Raw genomic sequence first — 16,872 nt, forward strand, 5'->3', positions numbered from 1 at the left:
TTTTGGCTTTCATACTCTCTGATATGAATGTGATGATGAGTTTTTGACAAGGCCTGAACAATCACACATCATATACTGTAAGATACACTGACTTTAATATATATAGAAAAAAATGACGACTCAGTGGCTACATCAACAGAGAATAAAGGTGAAAGGTGAATTGCACAGCTCCCTTCTATCTAAATGCACATGGTTCATATTTTCTTCTCTAAATCCCACTTAGGTGCTTCTCAAACAGAGTGCTTCAGTGCGGAAATCCCAAGTTAGATACACAGGGAGGCTCCTTCCTGAAGCCCTTGTCCCCCAGACAAACTCAGCCTCTTATTAAAGCATTAAGGACATGCTAGCAGTGGACACATTCTCAGGCTCCTCTCAGCAAAGATTTTACCTTTGAAATGAAAATATGAGAACAGAACAAAGGGAACATGTCACCTTTTCATTCAGAGAGTTAGGGAAAATTTCTCTGAAAATTCAGGGTGTGTGTTCCTGCACATAAATACTTGCACGCAAGTCATTAATAGGACTGTCATAACATTGAGCACATTCATGCTTTCCGTAGAAGAAAGAGTTCAGATTCCCACCAGGCAACAGAGGGTGAAGCACCTACTGCAATGTCACCACAACTGCCAGATGCATCTGGCAGAGATCTGCAGTTCCACCAACATTATCATGACCTCCACATATGTTGTCCCAAGCTGAAACAAGATTTTGAACTGAAGCAGTTGTTGATCAGTTGTGCCTATACATGTGTGATTCCAGTGTACAGTGCTGAACATTATGATGTCACAGTGAAGTTGACCTCAATTTTATGCCATTAGATATTTGGGTGTAATTTTGTCAAATCTTGAGCTGTGGCCAAAAATGTGTTTAGTGAGGTGACCTTTGACTTTTGACCTCAAAAATTTAACTAGATCACCTTCAAGTCCAAGTTAACATGTGTGTCAAGTTCAATGAAATTCCCTAAAGGTGTCTTGTAATGTTTGTTGTATAAAACTTTTCACCTTGCTACATCTACTCACAACATCTTGCATGTCTTTATATTTTTTATGTTATTTTTGTTTTGTTATGTCTGGTGATGTCATATTCATCTTGTTGCATCTTCTACATTGTTTTCGTCATGCATTAAAACTTAAAGAACAAGCCTGTTTTGAAATTGTAAGAAGTAGGTGCAGATATTTGTGTTCAAATGTAGTAAAAGTAAAAGTAGACAGATACCTGTCAAATCTACTGTGCAGTAACTAAGTATTTGTACTTAGTTACTTCCCATTTCTGATGCTAGGTATGCTAAAATAGAATACATAAACATATATTTGTGCACTCCTATTGGTTGGTTAGTCGGTCATAGCAGCCGTCACACTGTGAGATGTTGATCCTAAATTTCGGACACAGTTAGAACATGTCCCAGCTTTTGAACCTCTCTCACAGTGCAATGTAGGGCCACTGTTTTAGAGCTATGATTAAAGATAGATCCATGTTTCTTTCACGATGGTCATCTTTAGTCTGGGACAACCCAAAATTGCACAGTATATACCCAACTTAAGATAACAAAACAGTCCTCAGTCTTTAAACGTTCTTTGTACATACAGTGACTATGCAGGGGCTGAAGCAACAAGCTGAGATTCCTTCTGTCTTTGCAAGGGATCTGCTGAGTAAGACAGGAATACAGATGAAAAGATGTGCTCTTTCCAAACAGGTGGAAATACTTTATAGTTTAATGAAAAGATTATTTGTGTTGTCTGTTCTGTTTCTGTTACTCTTAGTCATATGTGACAGAGTCAATTTAGAAGAAAGTAAAATTAAATGGCTATAGATTATTGCTTGGACTTAGACACTTTCAAGTAACCCAAGCCATAATTATAAACCCTACAATAAATGTGGCTCACCCCAATAAAGATTAATTAATCAATTAAGCACATTCTTATCAACTGATCGCCATTAAAAAGCTAGGTTAAGTATGCAGTTAGCACCCAGGCAATGCTGGTTGCAACAACATACTTTATGCTTATATTCCAGGTGCAAAAAGAAGGAAGAGAGCATTCAGCTTTTCTTCTGCCTGCAAAGGAAGCTTGACTATGCTTTGTGCAGCCTGGCTACCTCTGCTCCTGCCAGAAGCGCCTGCAGTCACCCTGAGCTCCTGGATCACGCAAAGCTGCCCCATATCCCAGCAGATGCTCTGACCGCCTGTGAACTCCATCCAGATGCTGAACCTCTCAGCTTTCCTATCGAGATCCTCACTGGAAGGACCAAAAGTTCAAACATCTACTGCTGCCTGATCTTTGTATCTTCATTGCTGCAGCATTTATGAATCGCTTGGAAGTTTGACTGTGGGTTTAGCACCACAGAAGAGGAGTTTGATGTGTTAAAAGAACAAGAACTTGTTGGTATCATAATCAGTTCCTCACAGTTCCCACATCTGGCACTGTTTCTGATCATTTGAAGTCTGCAATACTCCATCCATTTCTCAAAAAACCCTCACTTGACCCCACCGTCCTTAACCCCAACTTTCATCCCGTCTCCAAACTTTCATTCCTGCTTAAGGTTCTAGAAAAAATGGCTGGGGAGCAGGTAATTTAAATACATCTGGGAAAGATCTCAACTGGGTGTTAGAGTAGGCCATGGCACATAGACTTTTACTCCTGAAAGCACTCAATGATCTTATTTTAGCAAGTGATTCTGGTTGCTTATCTATTTTAATCCTTTTAGATCTAACCGCTGCCTTTGATACCATGGATTATTTCATTTTGATTTAGTATCTAAAAATGACATCTAAAAATGAAGGCAAATTGAAGTATGGCCAGGTGCGTTTGCTATTTTGTGCACGACACATTGGGGTAAAAACTACCTTAGACCTGCTAAAACATGACTGAAATGCAAAGTCTGTGGAGCAATCAGTCGGTCTGCATAAGATAGCAACCATTGTGTTCGCTGAGGCACACACACATCTCCACAATCACACCTTCATTTATGTTCATTCTTTTCCGCACACAGAATTGTGGATTAGTAAAGTGTCCTTTGAACATATTTTATATCACTAATAAAGTGTGTACATGTCTCATGTTTGGCCAAGGCACCTTTCATTTATGTTAAAACAGCATGCATGTGTGTCTCTAAAGTTAATCCCATTAATAACAAATAATGAATTATTATCATAATTATAAAGCCTACTAAATCTCAACAGACAAAGTATTGTATGTTCAGCCTAAACTCACCCATGAATTAATCTGGACACTTGGACACAGCGGACCGGTGTATCCCACTGTGCACTGCTGGTGCGAGGGGCAGGGTAGGACAGGATACCCCTGCGCCTTAGCGCAAGATGGCAAAAGTGGATTTGGACACGCCTTGAATAAATTAAATCCATTGCGGCTTGCACTTTAAACTTTTCAACTTGCCATTGTAAATAAGAATTTGTTCATATTGACCTGCCTGGTTACATAGAGGTAAACTAAAATAATATATTAATTAATAAAATTAGTGTAAGATAGGGCCCAGTGTCATGAATGCCGGAATTAATTCCTTAGAAATTCCATTGTCTGCCACCTTTAACATGGCTCAAGTCATACCGCTTCCTTTTGATGTCACACCCCACAGAACTCTGGGAACTGCAGTTCCAGCTCCAACCATGGGTTTTCTTCAATTTGGAGCCATTACTCCTTTGATTCTGGCACCCAACAATACAACAAGATGACAATTTAGCTTTGTGATGTGACTTACTACTCTGTGTTTGGCTTCACTTTTTCCCTCGTTTTGTCTCCATCCTTCTGTATACACACAGACACCAATTCAAGCTAACTTGATGCTTCACATAACAATAATAATAATAATAATAATAATAATAATAATAATAATAATAATAATAATAATACATTTTATTTGTAAAGCTCTTTTCTGGCGTAACTAACCTTACAGTGTCTTACAGTTTCTTACATTACTCACATTTAAGATGTTAAAAATGTTTATTGAAAACATAAATAATCGGACCAATCACAATTAGAGCTAGGTGCCATTCAAATATAATATAAAGATTCCATAATTTAAATCTTAAAATAGAATTTCTATCCTATCTCTGTCTACAGACTGTGAGAAAAAAAATATATATTTTTATGATTTATTATTTAATTACCCATTTGCTGTATATACTTCATGGTTTTTGTTTTTGGCGAGTAGCATGAAAGGAACTACAATTAACATCTCACTATATAACCTTGTCTTGTAAAATGATCCATAAAGTAAATTAACTTTGTAAAAAATTACACACAAGAAAACAATACGTTAAATACTTTGAAACTGAGGTTCCGCCTCACACTGGACAGATATCCAATCATACTTGAGGATAATGGGGTGGCACTTGGGGTGGACAATAAGATTTCAAGGGTGGCCAGTGCGCCTACAGCCCCCCTCTAGAGACGTCCCTGTCCCGACAGGTCGGTGCAGCCTCTTAACTGTTAAATGATATATGATGATGATTTTAAAAAACAAAACAACATGGGGGACAAGTCGCACTGGTTCTCCTACTTATAAAATTCTGTTGTGCTGTCTCCAATGATGGACGCAAAATGTGACAACATGGATGCAGTCTGGAGCCCTGTAAAGAATTAATACCAACAAATGCAAATGTTAAAAAGAAAAACTAAAAGGATGAAAAGGGAGAGACTGTAAAGCAGGAAGCTCTCCACAATAAAGATACAAATTTATTAGGTCTAACATTTGCTCCACTGCTCTGACTCCAAATGAAAATGCAGCTGGACTGTTGTGTGTGTTTGTTGTTTGATGCAATACCTCCATCTACTGGTCATGAAAGTACTGGGATAAAAACTTGAGGGGCCTATTTACTCCACCTTAGACTGCACTGTTTGGTGTAATAATGACTAACATGAATGTCCTCCTTCAGCCTTCTCCAGCTGTCCACTGACTCCTGGACAATGACCTTTGACCTACTCCCAGTGGATGCTGGGAGTGCTTTTGGTCTGGTGCTCACAGACAGATAATGACAAATCGACTTGAGACAAATCATATATATATTAATACCAACACTTTAAATCCATTTTGTACATTTCTAAACTTGCTGTGTTACAAGATGTCAAAATCTAAAACTAACAATACCTGCTGCCTGTTTCAAGGTTTAATAGTCAAGAGTTTGATCTTGTAAAATATATTTTCCAGCACAACTGAAGAGTAAAAATTAAAACCTCCTCAAAATACATTTTGTCCCAATTCTAAAAAATGAATAAGTTTTGGGCTAAGTCCTGTTTCTTGCAAACACTCTTCGAGTGTGTTTGTTAGTGTGCTTTTATTATTATTATTATTGTTGTTGTTGTTGTTGTTGTTGTTGTTGTTGTTGTTGTTGTTGTTATATGGTGATGCTGTGTCGGAGCATGCAGCTTCACAGCTGAAGCCTCAGTATCTCAGACACTGATGGTGAGTCTAAAGAGACACTTTTAGTTTGTTCAGACTACCTGATTCAGATCCTCTCCCCAACATCAGAAGTACATCTATCTTCAGTACAATTTATCCATCCTGGTGTGAGCTGCAGACTTCTGGAGATATTGTCCACAGAGATGTCCACCTGTCCAATATAATGGAGGTAGAAATCTGTTGCTCAAGATAATCCACAGACCTTATTGTGAGCAGGTTTATGTAGGAATTATTTTCTTTCTATGGAGCTACACCTGCCATCTGTATCATAGTGTAGAAGAAGATTCATCTGTTCTTTCATGTTCTTTCTGTAACTTCTCGTCCATGAGTAGATGTACGTCTGAGGTGCAAAGATGAGAAAAATGAAAAGAACACCAGTGTGTTGAAAAAGTTGCAATGCATTTATAGATTGATTAAAATCATTTTATTAAGTGACATAAAGTACAATAACTACACCTCAGGAATAAAAACTATTAACTATTTAATCATTTAAAAGCATGTAGAGGTCAAATAATTTTCTAGCAGGCAGGGCAGCCATTATGGCACTGCAGTGTGTTTGTCCATAGTTTAGACAGCACTTGTTTGTCCACTGGGAGGGCACTCTGCAGGGCATTTTCAGTACATTCTGTCTGTTGGAAAGGCACTTAATCACTTTTTGCTCGCTCAAAGATCACTCAGGAGGGGTCTGTGTGATATTTTGTCCACTGGGAGTCGATCCATGTTTCCCAAAGTCCAAGATGAAATCCTCAACTGTCCACAACTCAAAAATATTAAGTTTGCTGTCAGAAAGGAGTAAATAATCCAGAAAATATTCACATTTAAGAAGTTGAAATCAGAGAATTTGGACTTTTTTTTAATTAAAGAATAACTCAAAATGATTAATTGATTATCAAAATAGATGCAGATTCATTTAATGGTTGATTAACAATAGATTACAGCTCAGTGTTTTCTTTGTCCAGCTGTTCCTTCCTTTGTTGTCCATAATTTATTGATTGATCGATTTATTTAAAGGCAAATAATGTTGAAATTTCCACCCAGTGAAACATTTTTTCACTAGAGGTCATGATAATGAATTTTCAGCTGTGTGCACTGTGCATGGTAGGATATTGTTCTTTATTTTAGAATTATAATCTTATTAATAATCCACATTTTTACTAAATGTGTACTCAGATTACATATTTTTTCTGTAATTGTAATGCAATACAGTTACCTTTTTTGTATCCATATTACATAATCCTGGTGTATATAATCTGTTACTCCCCAGCCTGTTATTATCATACTGGAGTAAATTGGTAGCTAACCAGTTTTTGTGCTTGCTGTTGAGACTGGCTGTTTATTTAGTTTGTAAGATGTCCCCTCAGTGTGCTAACTGGCATTTTGAATCTTTATAATGTGACAGTGTTCACATTCTGTGTGATGCTTTTCTTCTACATTCAGATCAGCAGTAATGATTTGGGCCTTTTCTGAGGCCACTGATATGTGGTCACTGGGCAGATGGTCTCTGTGATCACTGACTGTCTGCTGTTCTCAGGAAACACTGAATACGAAGCAGTAAGTCATCTACTGTAGTCCACTCGATTTCTAGGAGATGGAGTGCTGCTGGATGTTCTCCACCTGTAGGCTCGGCCTCACTCCTTTTTACCTTATAGCCTATAGTGTGAACGCACAACATGTGGCAACTTGAAGTGGATGGGCTACAGCACAATGGACTTCACTCCTGTCAGCTGAGAACAGGGTTTATCTCAAGAAGAAAAGTAAACTGTCTCAACTGAAGATTATAAATCAGCAATGCTTTTTTGAGTTTATTTCAAAAATGTAAAAGTTGGACATAAACATTTATCAGTTAATTCAGAAAATAACTGTTATTTGCAGCATTGCCAGTTTATTGCACATGCTTTGGTCATGGCTGCCACTTTTATTTTATTTTTTTTAATAAGGAAAGCAGAGGCACTTCAACAGAAAAATGAAATTTATATAAACAAAAAATACTGTATACGTCATTTATTGTTTAATAAAGGAGTTTTTGGTATTATTTACATTATTGTCATTGTTTATTTGGCACATGTCAAAAGTATTATCAGTGAAAGTTGTGAAACTGAAAATGTAAAGGAGTCGGTGATGAGACGTGCTGATTGGCTGGAGGGCCGGGAGCGCAGACAGCTGCAGGATCAGGACCATGGAGAGCGTCACGTCAGGAGGACGCTCTCATCACTGCTCTCATCTTCACATCCTCAGGTATCAGCTGGAGGAACACCCCATTATAACTCCTCTCATTCCACCTAAACACTCAGTGGACAGGTAGGACCGACTCTACACGCTCTGTACTTGACTCTTTTATTATTATTATTTTATTGTCTCATTAAAATGACATTATGGCATTATCTATGTATTTATTTGTAACAGATTTGATTTTTAGTTTCAGTCTCAGGTCGTGATGCTCCAAAGCGGCTGCAGCAACTTCTTTGTATTCTGAACATTCTTCATGTGATCATGATCCTGATGTCTGTAAAGTTTGTCCGTCTCACTTCACTGCGGGATTGTGGGAAATGTTGCCTTTTCCAGGTCCGTGTTGCAGAATGGAGTACAGACACGATGCGGGTTTGGAGGAGCTGTGTCCGGTCTGTGGAGATAAAGTCTCTGGATACCACTACGGTCTGCTCACCTGTGAGAGCTGCAAGGTACATTTACACATACAAGTACTGATACAAGTACAGGTACATATCGAAATCGTGAAATAAAAAGTCATAATCATGACTAATGAGTCAGTGCTGAGATAATCGGTATAAATTATAAGATAAACACTCGAAATTATGAGAATAAAAATCGATATTATGAGATAAAAGAAAGAAAGAAAATTACTTGTTAAAATACGTAATTATGAGATTTTAAAAAGTCTAAATTATGAGATAAAATTAAATAATTATGGAGAAAAAAACATAATTATGTGTCTAAAAGCCAAGATTATTATTAGTCCTAATAAGAAGTAATAATAATAATGAGTCAAAAAGTAAAAAATATGAGAAGAAAGCAATGATGAGTTAAAAAGTAAAAATTATGAGTTAAAAAGCTATACTTATGAAAAAAAAAGTCAGTATGAGAGAATTATGAATTATGAGAGAAAAGTAATAATGTTGAGATAAAAACTTTAAATTAAAAGAGAAATTAAAAGTAATTATAAGAGAAAGTAATTATGATGAGATAAAAAAGTCATAATGTCATTAGTTGGGGAAAAAAAGTAATAATTATGAGATTAAAACATCAGAATTATGTTTTAAAAAGTCAGAATTATGAGGAAAAGATCATAATGACAAAATATAAGTCTTTGTCTCATAACTTAGACTTCTTTACTTGTCACACATAATTTTGATTTTTTTTTTTTTTTTTTTTGCCCATTATGTTCTCATTTATGTCATGATTTCTACTTTTTATCTCATGATTATATATGTATATAAATCTCATAATCAGGATTTACCATGGGAATATTTTTCTTGTACTTGGGGAAAGGGGCCTCCATTCTTGTTGCATCAACTGTCTGCTGGGTAGAAAAGTTCTGCTGTAGTTTAAAATGATCAGACAGACTGCTTATTCAACAGCTGTTGTTATACAGTAAACAGCCAGACAAATGAACTGCCTTCTTCATGCTCCTCTTCTTCACAACACACAGGGCTTTTTCAAAAGAACAGTTCAGAACAAGAAGAAGTACACCTGTGCAGAGCAGCAGGAGTGCAGGATTGATAAAACTCAGAGGAAACGATGTCCATTCTGCAGGTTTCAGAAGTGTCTACATGTTGGCATGAGGCTGGAAGGTAAGGAGAGGTGTTCACCTGCATCCAGCTGTAACCAGCTGTCACCTGCTTCAGGTTCACAACAACGTTCAAGTTTAAAGAACTTTATTGTCATGTGCACAACAATTACAGTGAAGCAGCCATTGATGATGACACCGTCATTCTCACCCTCCATCAAACAGAAGAAAAGAGACGAAAAGAAGAAAAAGTAAAATGAAAAATAAAATAAAATTGCAGGTGTGCAGTAACAATCAAGTGAATAAGCTGTAAGGTAAACAGGTTATAGACTGTTAAGAACACAATTTTGGTTGGACATGTTTCCATTTTAATACCTACTCAGCTAGAAATATGGGGGGTGGGAGGGTGTGGGGAGAAATACAAATAAAATATTTTTGCAACATGAGCTCTAAGATAGGTACCCAGTACCACATATGTAGTGGTGAAAGAAGTACTTAGGTCCTTTACTTAAATATGAACAGCATAATCTAAAAATACTTAAAAGTAAACCCTGAATTTAAAGTCTTACTCAAGTAAAAGTACAGCAGTACCACCAGCGAAAGTATTCAACATATCTGAAGAAAAGGTACTCATAGAGCATTCATATCAGTGGTGGAAGAAGTACTCAGATCATTTACCCAAGTAAAAGTAGTATTACCACAGTGTAAATATATTCTTTCACAAGTAAAAGTCCTGCATTCAGAATCTTACTTAAATAAAAACTAAAGTACCACAAGTAAAAGTGCAGAGTGGTTCATATCAGAATAATATGATTATATTAGTGGATTATAAATATTGATGCAAAACGTGTTTAATGTTGCAGCTGGTAAAGGTGGAGCTAACTTTAACTACTTTAAACTGCTGGATAGTTTAATCTATAATAAATCTATGAATCTATCAATGTTGTCTTTTGGACTAAATATGGTCAGTCCATTGTGGTCTTTATTTAGCCCAAAAATAGACTTTCAAATTTGGGCAGTGTTTGGTCTGTCCAGTTTGGTCCAAATTTAGTCACAGTTTGCATCTTCCAAAAATGGCCGACTCATCACATTTGTCATGACGTTACATTCCCAGTCCTCAAGATGAGAAATATGGCGAATGTCAGCAGTATCATGGCCCAATGAGCACCAAACATCATTTCAATGTTGTCTTTTGGGCTCAATCTGATTGGCCCATTGTAGCCTTCCAAAGATAGATGTTGAAAATTGGGCTATGTTTATCCTGTCTGGTTTAGTCCAAATGTAGCCCAGAAATAGATGTTGAAGTTGAGACTACCTAGCTTGATGGACAGGGACAGTGCACCAGTCACAGTTGGTATCATGGCCAACTGTCTTAGGTTTTGCCCAGTACATCCTCAAGATGAGGTATATGGTGAATGTCAGTCAGAATGTAATGACGTAGAACAAATGTGTGCATATATAAGTACAACTCTAAAAAAAATCAACTTCTGTCATCAGCTGTTCGTGCAGACCGAATGCGAGGCGGCAGAAACAAGTTTGGTCCCATGTACAAGCGTGATCGTGCCCTCAAGCAGCAGAGAAAAGCTCTAATTCAAGCTGGTGAATTCAGAATAGAGAGCAGCCCACCTCTGGTCTCCTCAAGCCATCACAGAGACTTGACCTTTACTGATGACCTGCCCTCAGTTCCCATCTTTCACAGCAGCCCACTCCTCACAGCGCAGACTGATCGAATCAGCTGCCAGCCTCCATCAGTGTGCTCACTCCTGCCCTCCAGCTCACCTGCTGCCACTCACTACCACTGCAGCTCCTTCTCAAACTGGACCATCAAGTCAGAGCACATCGACAACTGTGCGAGTTCACTGGGCTCCGCTGCAGGAATCAGCTCAGATGAGATATACTCAGGTCCCACGACGCCTCGGCTCATAATGGAGTTCCTCCGCTGTGATCCAGATGAGCTGCAGCTGCAGAATAAGATCACCGCTCGTCTCCTGCAGGAGCAGATGAGCTGGGAGGAACAGGGGAACCCCAGCACTTTCAGCCTGATGTGCCTCATAGCTGACCAGACACTGTTCTCCATCGTGGAGTGGGCTCGCACATCTGTCTTCTTCAAACAACTGAAGGTAAGCTCCTACACAAGGAACAATGTAGATTCATTTATCATTATTATTGTTGCTCCCTATTTACTACTCACAGTATTTAAATTAGTAACAGTAGATTGGTTTAATACATAATATGCCTGGAAATAAACAGAACAATTTTGCATGGTGCATAAATGACGTAGTCTCACAGCCTGAGGGAAGAAGCTGCTTTGTAGTCTCATGTTGCAGCAGTGGATACTTCTATATCTCTTGCCATTCAGCATCAGGGAGGACAGGCTGTGGCTGGGTTGGATATTAGGACTTTTTAGGCACAGGAATAATGGTGGCTGTATTGAAGCAGGTGGAAACACTCTTCTGTGACAGTGATTAAATTAAAATGTCAGTGACAACATCTTGTAGCTAGTTGGCACGTTCTTAGTCCACTACCAGGAATGTTAACAGGGCCAGCAGCTTTACTCATCTTCACTCACAGCAGGATTCTTCTCATATCCTCTGTGGATACTGACAGAGGTCAATATTTTGAGGAGATCAAAGTGGTTGCAAGATACATCCCCCGGATGCACTGGGATGCATCCTGGGTGATATTCTTGGGGTTGTAGGGGGTTTCAAGTCTTTTCAACATCAAAACTCCTTGCCCAGGCGACCCAGCTAGGGTTAATCAAGTCTCATCTTGCATACCGGGATCAACAAGCTACAGCTCTGCTCTCTTTTTCCAATGGTATCTGGTGGCTCTCTCTGCAGCCTCAGCTATGTTCATATGCCCCCCCTCTTTGCAGCTCCAATGATTGAGCCTGGTCAGAATTTTGCAAAGTGAGCATCCAGCAAAACCATGGCAGCCCACTTCAACTGGGTCACAGTGAGCCCGCCAGTCTTGGTCTTTTGCACAGCTCCACAAGCTTGAGGTATTTGGCAAGCTTCTTCTCATGAGTCTCCTCCATGTGCTCATCCCAGATTGCTGTCAGCTCCCACATGAACACCTGCTTGGTGGAACTGAAGAAAATGACCAGGCCAAGCAGAATGTTGTTTCTGTGATATGACGAGGGAATTTCAGTTGTCTTCCACGGTCCACTGTCAGCTGTCAGTCTGGGGCTGTGGAAAGCAGGCAGGTCTTGTCGTTAGTTGTGGCCTGGGCTTTTCTCCAGCTTTAAGAAAAGGAATGGACCTCTTCCCCAGGGGGTGTTTGTTGGATTACCATGGTGACTGCTGCTACAACTGCACTGAGCACCAGGTTGTGGCGCCAGAGGTAGTATCCATCGACGAGGACACTGGGGCAGCTGCATACAATGTTTTTAGCTTACCTTGTAATGATGGGGCGGCTGCTACTTTTGTAGCCTGTGATATTGTTAACTGCCTTCTACATATCTTTGGGGTTGTTGGTGGTGAGGTTTGTCTCCAGTCTCTGCTTTGCCTCCAAGAAGCCAGCTTTTAGATTTGCTCTGATGGTGCTGTAAGTTTCCTTGTCACTTGTCTGAAAAGATTCTGGATAGAGCTCTCACGTCTCAATTTATCTAGGCTTTGTTTGTGGCTTTTATGCCTTTAAGTAATAGGACAGCTAAAGATATGACAAGTCAAACCCACAGCCGCTGGAGAGGACTCACAGCATTGGTACTTGGGGCAAATGCTTTACCAACTGAGCCACCAACTCATCCAGGCTTTCTGGTTGGGAAATGATTTCACTGTCTTCATGATCACCACACCATCAGCACATCTGGTGATGAATGATGTCACTGATGATGTATGTTCCCCAGGATGGATGTGGTTCTCCTAGGTGGTGGCATCTCTGAACATGTCGGTCTGTGCTCTCAAACTCAGCTGCTGTCTTGTGATTTGGGGTTTTGTACATGTATGAAACAAAATCAAGAAACACTGATGTGATTTTCATCATATGTGTGCCCATGACAGTGTTGATCCTCTGTTGTGTCACCATAATCATCTCAAATTTCGTTAATTTGCTCAGTCATATCTTTTTATCTTTTATCTTTTTTTTATCTTTTTTATCTTTTATCTTATTGTCATATCTTGCTTATTTAATTGTTATGAAAAAATTAGTGTTTTACTGATTTACAGATTTTGTTACCAAACTTTTTGTGTTCTATAAAGCATATGTGGTTTCACATGGTCCTGTGAAACAATATGTGAAAGACGTATCATATTCAGTGTGGCTGCAGACTCACTCTGAGCTGCAGATCCAAGTCGGACCATGCAAACAAACACACACACCTACGTAAGGTATAAATTCACACATTGGAACAAACACTCATGTTTGCTTTGTGCTTCCTATAGCTTAACTGTGCTGACTATGATGAGAACATGACGACAGGATGAATCACACATATTGTGCGTGTTTGTGTGTGTGTGTGTGTGTGTGTGTGTGTGTGTGTGTGTGTGTGTGTGTGTGTGTGTGTGTGTGTGTGTGTGTGTGTGTGCGTGTGTGTTACATGTGTCCATCTCTCATAGCCTGCTACAGGCTATGAGAGATGAGAGAAGATGAGAGATGAGAGAAGCCTCCCTGTTTCTATAGTAGACCAGAGTTTTGCCACCACTGTAGGGTCTCCCACACACTTGGAAGGGTAGTTTGAGATGACGTGTTTGCAATCTGCAAGTTCACTGCAAGTTCATGCCACTAAATCGTACACACTGGTCCTTCAAATCCTGGATCCAGAATTTGTTAACTCCTTAATCCTGTTTTGTTAGCTCTGCTCCAGCTCTGCATGGAAATAGAGAACAGAGATGATAGATTTCTGGAACATCTCTAAAGATGTGCTGTCTGCAGTCTTTAAAAGTTAAAGAAGAAATATGGACCAATTGTACGTGCAAAAATTAGTATTGCAGTCCAAACAGAGTGATGGAGCCTTAGACTGTATATTAAATGGGTGGTTGTCAGAGTAGTAAGCATTTCAACTTAACATGTTTCCTTCATCTCTGAAGACACATCTTGGTCATTTCCTGATTTCTTACAGTAAATATATTGCAGATTTCTCCTTTAACACATATCAAAATGATCTTAATTCAGCAAATAATTCTGCACCAACAAATTTGAGAGTGACAGCATCTTGATTGTCCTGCCTTAAATGATATTATGGCACAAGAGAAACAATAATGAACCAGTAGCAAGCAGTTAAACATCTATAAACCTAAATGCAGTCTCCTCATCCACACCTTTACTGTCAGTCCCTTCAACATGCATTTGTGCTGCTGTTTGTTATCCACAGACAATGAGGTCACATTTAGGTGTTAACACTGCATGTGTAACTGGCTGGTTTCCAGCTCTTCCTGTCTGGTTGTCAGACTGCTGTGTGCTCATCTGTCACTGTAACCCAACAGGTTTCACAGAGCTAATAATGAGTTGAGTGAAATATGCTTGTATAGACAGTAGTGATCAGACTCAGCCATACTTGCACCAGAGTGGCACCATTTTTTGACAAGGAAGAACAATGCATTGAACTATAAATACATATATATATATATACATATATATATATATATATATATATATATGTATATGTAAATACATATATGATTTTAACTTATAATTGTTTTGTATGTCTGTTTCACATTTTTCGTCCAAAATGGACATTTTAAAGGGGGAGACTAAAACTGCAGATAATAGATGAGCTGGATAAATTGAACTGCTGTGACTCGTTCTTTCTGCTCCCAGGTGAGCGACCAGATGAAGCTGCTGCACAGCTGCTGGAGTGATTTGTTGCTCCTGGACATCGTCTCCAGACAGGTCCTGTACAGCAGGGAGGGCAGCCTGCTGCTGGTCACCGGGCAGGAGGTGACTGCTTCTTTCTCTCTTTGATTTCTTTCTTTTCTTTTCTTTTTTTAACGATTTTTTTGGGGGGGGGCTTTTGCCTTTATTTGGATAGTGACAGCTGAAGATATGACAGGAAAGGGGGTAGAGAGAGAGGGAATAACATGCAGCAAATGGGTCAAGGCGGGAATTGAACAAGCGACCACTGCGCGAGGACTGACAGCCTCAGTACATGGGGCGAACGCTCTACCAACTGAGGTATGGGATCACCTGATTTCTTTTTTTTTTTTTCTTTTGTGTGTTTTTTTTATTTGTAACAATAAACCCTGACAACTATACAGTATCAGTCAACCAATATTATCTGCTAATATTGGCCTATATGTGTCTATATCACAATTGATGTATATGCTGTCAGATGTGTTTATTTTTTAATTTAATAGGCAGCATTTTATATATATATCTCTTTCTTGAGAACTGGGACAAATTAATTTATACTCTCCAGTTTTGCTGGGAAAATGTAATGTTAAAAGATCTAACTCTTGGCTATAACATGTGACAGGCCAACCTCCTAGTGATTTAATATTTATATTAAATAGCATTTTTGCAGGTCAGGACTTGAATGAGATGTTGTCAGCTCTGTCAGATAAAGAAAATCTTTTATAACACACACATTAAATGTTGAATTTTTGTTGACATGAATTATTCTTATAAATCTTCATGAACATATGTGTAATAAACATAACAGGAGTGTTGGTAATAATAATTTTTGAACTTTCTTTTGGTGGGACATGATTTGTCCCACTTCCCAAGAATGGGTGATATGTGATCCTTTATTTTATTGTCTTTATGTGATAACTCATAACTTGTTCTGTCCATTATGACAACAGTGTCATGGAGGGGGACGTCTATGACTGCTCCTGATGTCACTGCGTGTGTTCTTTGGTTCAGATGGAGCTGTCAGAGATAACCTCTCGTGCTGGTCCTACCTTGGCCGGCCTCATCCAGAGAGGACAGGAGCTGATTGAGAAGATCCACATCCTGAAGGTGGACCGCCAAGAGTTTGCATGCATCAAGTTCCTCATCCTCTTTAACCCAGGTCAGTGAAAGCCGCTGCTTTTTATCCTTAAAACTTCATGTGTTTTGTTTAAATGGTCCTGTAGCTATTTGGTGAACTAACTGGTTCTAACTTCTCCCTTCCTCCACTGAGCAGATGTGAAGCAGCTTGAGGAGCAGCAGTTTGTAGAGAGTGTGCAGGAGCAGGTTGAAGGAGCCCTGCTGGAGTACACACTGTGCACCTCTTCTCACCTTCTGGGACGCTTCACTCACCTGCTGCTGTGTCTGTCTGAGTTACGCTCTCTGAGCAGCCTGGCTGAAGACTACCTGTACTGCAAACACCTGAGCGGGGAGGTGCCATGCAACAACCTGCTCATCGAGATGCTCCATGCCAAACGCAGCTGGCTGTGAAGACTCAGAGGTTCTGTGATTGTTGTTAGCATATGGAGGCATAAAGCTGGGATCTATGTCTACTGACCATGAGTTCGTCCCTGATATTGCTTGTAGGTTCAGTAATCACTCACACTCTCACTCACTCACTCACTCACACACACAAAATGACAAAATTTCCTCCCAGTTTACACTTGGCACGCATTATTAGTTAGGATTTTAAATCTCCTGAAGTCTGAGCCCAGCTTAAAAGAAAAGTCGTTCTTTTCTGCTGCACACCTCACGTCTGGTCTGTGTATTATTCTGCTTTGCATTCAATAAAGCCATTTTAAATTTGTGTTGATTGATGTGTTAACATTTTGTCCATGTTTCTAAGGTAACAAACAACTTTTGAAGGAATAGAAAGAAATTTTATTTCT

At 39.1% G+C, this 16,872-nt stretch overlaps 1 protein-coding gene across 2 annotated transcripts; it reads left to right on the top strand.

Annotated features, from left to right (window-relative positions):
* Positions 1-416: 416 nt before the first annotated feature.
* On the top strand, positions 417-16,553 carry LOC146307997 (nuclear receptor subfamily 5 group A member 2-like). Of its 2 annotated transcripts, XM_084745441.1 has the most exons (7): positions 417-427; positions 7,991-8,093; positions 9,080-9,221; positions 10,655-11,277; positions 14,915-15,034; positions 15,959-16,106; positions 16,221-16,553. In XM_084745441.1, exons 2-7 carry the CDS (start codon positions 7,992-7,994, stop codon positions 16,472-16,474), a joined length of 1,389 nt encoding a protein of 462 aa, XP_084601567.1. In that variant the 5' UTR covers positions 417-427; position 7,991; the 3' UTR covers positions 16,475-16,553. The 2 variants fall into 2 exon arrangements, with proteins under 2 accessions (XP_084601567.1, XP_084601566.1); XM_084745440.1 differs by lacking the exon at positions 417-427 and having other exon boundaries at positions 7,978-8,097; positions 9,036-9,221.
* The last annotated feature ends 319 nt before the right edge of the window (positions 16,554-16,872 follow it).

This window comes from Lutjanus erythropterus, chromosome 20 (assembly GCF_056507025.1).
Source record: "Lutjanus erythropterus isolate fLutEry1 chromosome 20, fLutEry1.hap2, whole genome shotgun sequence".
NCBI lineage: Eukaryota > Metazoa > Chordata > Actinopteri > Lutjaniformes > Lutjanidae > Lutjanus > Lutjanus erythropterus.

Bases quoted from the DNA above. Each gene is read 5' to 3' on its own strand.
- LOC146307997 (XM_084745440.1), top strand. From the start codon at position 7,992: ATGGAGTACAGACACGATGCGGGTTTGGAGGAGCTGTGTCCGGTCTGT. The intron at 11,278-14,914 runs GTAAGCTCCTAC...TTCTGCTCCCAG, and splicing joins TCTTCTTCAAACAACTGAAG to GTGAGCGACCAGATGAAGCT. The intron at 15,035-15,958 runs GTGACTGCTTCT...TCTTTGGTTCAG, and splicing joins TGCTGGTCACCGGGCAGGAG to ATGGAGCTGTCAGAGATAAC.